This window comes from Leptosomus discolor, chromosome 13, assembly GCF_034619465.1.
Source record: "Leptosomus discolor isolate bLepDis1 chromosome 13, bLepDis1.hap2, whole genome shotgun sequence".
NCBI lineage: Eukaryota > Metazoa > Chordata > Aves > Leptosomiformes > Leptosomidae > Leptosomus > Leptosomus discolor.
Window position 1 is genome coordinate 5168579 of NC_141403.1, and position 5828 is coordinate 5174406.

A 5828-nucleotide genomic window follows, 5' to 3' on the forward strand; every position below is an offset into this window, starting at 1 on the left:
AATGAACTTTGGATCAGGCCAAGATTTCCTAATGTCAGAGTCTCAGGAAAAGTATTATAACAAGACCGCACTAACAGCATCCTTTCGACTGTTAAAATGCAAGAGAAAAGCTTCTTTTAAACGTTTTTGATAAAATATATTTCACAATGTTATGATACTGTAGCAAAAAAGCAACAGCATTTTAAAGCCGTTACTCTGGAAAAACGGTCTGTATGGTTTTAGATGTTTTCAAACACAACGGGTATGTTCCTTTCTAATGTTCACTACTTGTGAACTAAGGATTTGCGTCTGAAATGGATTTTTATCTTCGTTTGGTCATGTAGAGACACTTGCATTTTTCTGTGTTCCAAAGCCATGACAAACCAGACACGGTTGTCTTCTTTAATTAGAACAAACAACAGAAATCTTACTTAAAAATGTTTATTGTAAAAAAGTGGCTAGAAAACAACATAAATTTCACTTCACACTTTCTTCAAGTTATCTATAGATGCTGCTATAGGCAACAATTCACTTTCATTCATAGCACATTCAATCATATAAAAATAAAAATATTTACATTATGTCCACATACTTTACAAATCATCAATAAAAAAGGCACTTGGAGGGGTAATGCTGAAAATATTGCATTTCCTTTGTGCATTAAAAAAAATAATTGTCAAACTCCCATGAACCCCCTCTCTTGCACTTATTCCCGTTTTTTTAAAAAAAGATTAAAGTTTAGAGGAACTATTCCGTATTAAAAGATGGTCAAGCATGCACCAGGAATGTTTGAAGTTACAGTCTTTTTTTTTTTTTTTCAAAGGCACATGCGGTTAATTTGCGGCTTTAAATTTTTCGTACATTCTCTTACAGTTTTTTTCCTCTCTTAATTATGCAGTTTTAAAGCATTTCAGATCATTAATGAAGGCCTTGGCTTCTAATAAAATAAAATAAAAAAACACAGCAATGAATAATATTAAACATTTACTAAGGTAAACTCGGAATACTTTTTAAGGCACCTGAGATAAATGGTGTCTAGCAAAATTCACTTGGGTAGTATTTTTATTAAAAGTTCCACTTAAAATACTGTCTCTTTGGTTGAAATGGCTTGGCAGGAATGTATTGTTAACTTTGCAGCCTTTTCTAGGCAAGAAAAGATGACCTACATTTGGCTTCATCTATAAAGAAAGCTGATAATGCTTCTTCCTTTAGACCTACTTGAAATGTCATGCCTGGTGTCTTTCCCCGTATTTCAAAAATCACACTTAAGAATGCGAATGTGTGACTGAGGAGAAACTACTTAAAGCTCATTTCTACTGACATTCTAAGTTCTTCCACTATTTCGTTTGTTTGGTGGTGTTTTGGTTTTTTTGGCTGAAAAGCAGATGAGAAAACGCCTTTGGATTTCCACTTATCATTTGGAACAGGAGTGGAGAAATGCATTGAGTCCAGGTAAACATTGACTGCATGACTCAGTGTGCTACACAGCAGCCAGATTCCTCATGTTTGTGCAGAAGAGACATTCTGGAGAAAGTTTTGGAGCAATTTTTGCACTGGTATTTCTTCACATCCGAGTGGGTCTGCAGATGAGCCCTCAGATTGGATCTGTCTGCAAAAGCCCTGTTGCAGTGAGGACAGGAGAACGGCTTCTCTCCTAAAAAGGAAACAACAAGGGAAAATAGGAGAAAGCTTTAAAAAAGAAGTGCATGTTTAGGACAGATAAAACTTGGTTTTACCCTAAAACAAACCCAAATGAACAAACAGAAAGGATTTCTTATAATAAAGAATGTGTAATAGAAGGTTAATCAGGCCACAGATAGAAGAGTTTTCAGCACTGCTGACTGTGCTTGCAGAACTCGGTCTTTTCAGAATATGCTGCTAGGAGCAGTCTCCAGAGACAAGCTGCTGACACCTTCTGCATCTACAGGTGCAGGCAGTACTTTTAGGTTGGGCTCCTCCCAACGTATTCAAACATTTTCATAGAAGTTTTTCTGCTGAGCGCTGTGTGAATTACTGGGGACAAGAGCTTTGATTGAAAAGCAGCAAGCAGCTGTACAGACATTACACTGTACCCAGCGCTACACTCAAAATCAAGTTTTTGCCTGAACAGGAAAAAAAACAAACCACTTTGGGATGATGTATTTCTGGTTCTTAAGGGCTCAAGATAGCGCATATGAAACTTGCCAGCTGCTTAGGGAGTCAGAAAGCAGCCCCTCATGCAGTGCCTTTCTGGTTTTGCTGCTTGATTTCAGAGTCAGCTGGAGCCCTCTCAAAGTTAGCAATTTCCAAAGGCTGAATCTTCAGCTCGTGGAAACGGGCTAAGCCATCCTAAAATTATCAAGGGCGCAATGCTGATTTATGCCAGTATCTGGCTCACAGTTACGAGACCATGCTACACTCCCCTCCCACCCACCCGCCCCCCAAGAGGGAGAATTTTAACGGTACATTTGAAATTCTGCAGATGCATTTCAAAGTTAGTGACGGAAGACTGCTGTTTTTTTTTCCACCTGCGGAGAAAAATAGCAAAAAGGCATCCTGATGTTACAGCAACAAGAAAGTGCAGTTGTAATGGTTGCTCTTACCAGTGTGAGTTCTGATGTGTCCTTGAAGTAGCCAGGGTCTAGAGAAAGCCTTGCCACAGATCTTGCAGACACAAGGTAGCGTGTGGGTCCTGATGTGCATCTTAAGCGCTCCCAGGCTGACATACTCCTTGTCACAGTACTTGCAGCTGAACGATTTCCTAGACTGGGCATCGCAGTGCAGCTGCTTATGTTTGGCCAACCCAGAGAAAGTCGAATAGGTCTTGTTGCATAAACTGCACTGAAACTTTTCGGCTTCGATCGCATGGGGGTCTGAAAGCTTGGACTGGATTCTCTCTTCTTCATCGCTAATGGGACTTTCTGAACCGCTGTGATCTTTGGAGGAGGTGTCAGAAGGTGGAGGTGGGCTGACTCTTCCCAAAGACGAGGGGTATCCAGAAAGCGGAGAGAGGTCATTGGGTAATGGAGACGGTAGCAGCCCAGTTGTAGTCCACACAGTAATGGGATTGTAGGCTACTGAGCTCAGGATCTCTGGCTGTGGTATGATAGGGACTGGGTAGCTTTCATACAGGTATGGGGATATAATCACTAGAGAAAGAAGAAAATTTTAAAGTAAGAGAACCAAAAAGTATTTCAAAAGGCAGCAAAATTAGCATTTGGGGGATTAAAAGGTGCATAAATGAATCAGTACGGTCACCTGAACACAAGGAGGACTAAGGAAATACTATTTCATACATACATTCTGATGAGTAGAGACAGTGCCCTTGAACAGACAAATTACAGTTGGAGAGTCTCTTCAAGGCAGCATGCTGCTTCTAAACCTCGGCAGCCTGATACAACGAAGCAGTGAAACTCCCTCAAGGATTTGCACAAAAGTTTCAACCCCAGCGCCGGCAGATACAGAACAGGAAAGCTGCAAATCCTCTCTAAGCAACTCGAGTTCAAGTGGGCGAGCAAACTTTGACGGTTCACCCTGGGCAGCACTGGCAAATTTCTCAAAACTCCCTCCTCGCAGGCAAAAGGGAGCAGAGCTCGCACGGAACGAGCGGAGCCCGCCGAGCCTGGGGAGCAATCCCACCCCTCCGCAGCACTGCCACGCCGCGACCGCGACCTCAGCAGCAACGCGGTGCCGCTCGCTTCGGCTTCGTTACCTGTGTGAGTGTCCAGCTCGCTGTAATTCGGCTTCTTGGAGGCATTGAAATGTTTCTTGACCAGGAAGGAGCGTGGCATTTTGGATGCAAGGCTTCTCCTTCTTCCAGGCTCTCCTCGTGGGGGGGGGGGGAGGGGGGGGGGGTAGCGGTCCCCGGCTGGTGGGCAGCGCACACACGCACTCGCTCTCACTGCGAGCGCATCGGTCCCTGTCGCAGCGGTCCCTGTCGCACCCCCTGCCCCACGCAGCCCATCCACCCGCGGGGTGTAGTGGCAGTGCAGAGGCGCCTTGAAAAGTGCCGTAAATACCCACAAGTCAGGTGCAGGGGGGAAGGGTTTTCCGCTCCTCCAATCACTTCGGGATGTTCTCAAGCGCCTTTTTTTTTTTTTTTTTTTTTTTTTTTTTTTTCCTCCCCCCCGAACGGGCTGTTTTTCTGGGAGGGCTCTGGGGCTGTTGGCAGGAGGTCTCCAATCCCTGCTCGGAGGGTTTGGTTCAGGTTTCAGCTCCTCCCGCTGGAGGCAGCTGCGAGCGGAGGAGCGGGCTGTGGTCAGAGCGGCTTGCCCTGCTGCCGAGCGGGTGGCTGGCTGCTGCTCCGGAGAATTTCGGTCTGGAAAAATGTGTTGGTCAAAGCGCCTTTTTTTTTTTTTTTTTTTTAAAAAAAAAAAAAGACAAAGGTCAGTTTACTGATTCAGCTGAATTCTTTTTGTCCTTCTGACAGAGACCTGGATAAGTCATAGGCACTGAAATGTCTTTTTTTTTTTTTTTTTTTTTCCTCCTTTTTTGAAACGAGTCTGGTTTCCAGATGTTCGATATGAGAATTACAATGGAACAAACTGTTCATTAAGGGCAGAAGGGGCGGGGGACACACACACACACGACATTACAAGATAACCAGTTAGCCGGCAGAGCTTTGAACAGCCGGTGTGCCTGCTCCCTTTGGGAGCTGCCTTTGGATAGCTGTGCTCAGGAAAAGCTGGAGCCGGCAGCTGCCTCCCGAACCTGTGCCCTTCCAGGCAGCAGCGCCGGTGAGGTGCTGCAAGTGAGGGGGAGAAGCCCTGGGAAAGCTGACGTTTCAGAGCAGGGCGATCGGTTTTATACAATATGCATACTGCTACAGACTCTTCAAATGAAGGGTACTTTCTTTTTTACTTCAAAAATCTGCAGAATGCAAAACCTCGACCTTTCCTTCCTTGGGAGTAGTTATGTCACTCTTTTGCCTACCCTCTTAGAGCCCTGCCAAGGAAATTTTCCTAATTATCCAAAGCAGTTAAAAGATGCACAGATAAGCAACCCCCCTTAAATTACAGACTAGGTAATTTAAATGTCTCTTAAACGTCCTTCTCCATTAGTGTATTTAGGACCTCTTGATTTCCTACGGAGGTATAATCTGTATTATGTATTTCATTTAGGATAAAAGTCTCTTAAATGTGCTGCAGAATTTTCTGGTTATCTAGATTGATTTAGAGGAGACGTTTAGTCACAGATTTCTTTTTTCTTTTTTTTTAAGTTTAAAGTATTTGCATTTTGAAAATATGGACAGCTGAACGCTGTTGAATTTCTAACACAAATTACACTCTGATTGACTCTCAGCCTGCCTTCCCCCCCCCCTCCCTGTGCATTAACTACACCTGCCTGGGCACATACCGGTATGCTGTGCTGGTGTGCCGCTAGCGCTCCGTCCTGTCGGGAGGCGGTGCGGAGGGGTGCTTTACAGAGACCACCCCAGCCCTTTTTTTGCAGCAGGTGTTGGAATAGATGTGAAAGAAAAAAAAAAAATTAAAAAAAATCCCTCTGGTTCTGTTAAAACATGTAAGAGTAAAGTGCTTTGTCAAGCTGTGTGATTTCTTAATCTGGGGGATGCCAAGACAAGTGCAGAGAAAGTTAGCCATTTTTGAGAACTAATTAAAAAGATTCAGCATCTAAACTCTGGTGTCGGTCAGTGAAAGGTGTCACATGGATTTCCAAGCTGCAAGGAACACAGGCTGTGGGAGGAAAGGGAAAGTGGCAAGGAAAGGGACTTCCCAGGTACCTGTTTCGCAGCTGGGGTGGAGGAACAGACGCAGCTCTTCCCAGAAGGGAGAGCAGTGCTTGCAGGGACACAAACCACCGCTTTCCTCAACGCCACAGACATGAAGAAATCCACAAAGCGATTTTAAAAG

At 44.1% G+C, this 5828-nt stretch overlaps 1 protein-coding gene across 1 annotated transcript; it reads right to left on the reverse strand.

The window, feature by feature from the left end:
- Positions 1 to 1451: 1451 nt before the first annotated feature.
- SNAI2 (snail family transcriptional repressor 2) lies at positions 1452 to 3749 on the reverse strand. The gene is made up of 3 exons (XM_009949916.2): positions 3671 to 3749; positions 2562 to 3107; positions 1452 to 1633 (listed from the first exon to the last, which is right to left on the reverse strand). Exons 1-3 carry the CDS (start codon positions 3747 to 3749, stop codon positions 1452 to 1454), a joined length of 807 nt encoding a protein of 268 aa, XP_009948218.2.
- Positions 3750 to 5828: the final 2079 nt, after the last annotated feature.

What these genes read in the sequence shown, in the direction of transcription:
- SNAI2 (XM_009949916.2), bottom strand. Translation starts at nt 3,749, where the DNA reads ATGCCACGCTCCTTCCTGGTCAAGAAACATTTCAATGCCTCCAAGAAG. An exon ending in CGAGCTGGACACTCACACAG is followed by an intron (nt 3,108 to 3,670) that starts GTAACGAAGCCG and finishes TTCTTTCTCTAG; the next exon opens with TGATTATATCCCCATACCTG. An exon ending in ACACATCAGAACTCACACTG is followed by an intron (nt 1,634 to 2,561) that starts GTAAGAGCAACC and finishes TTTCCTTTTTAG; the next exon opens with GAGAGAAGCCGTTCTCCTGT.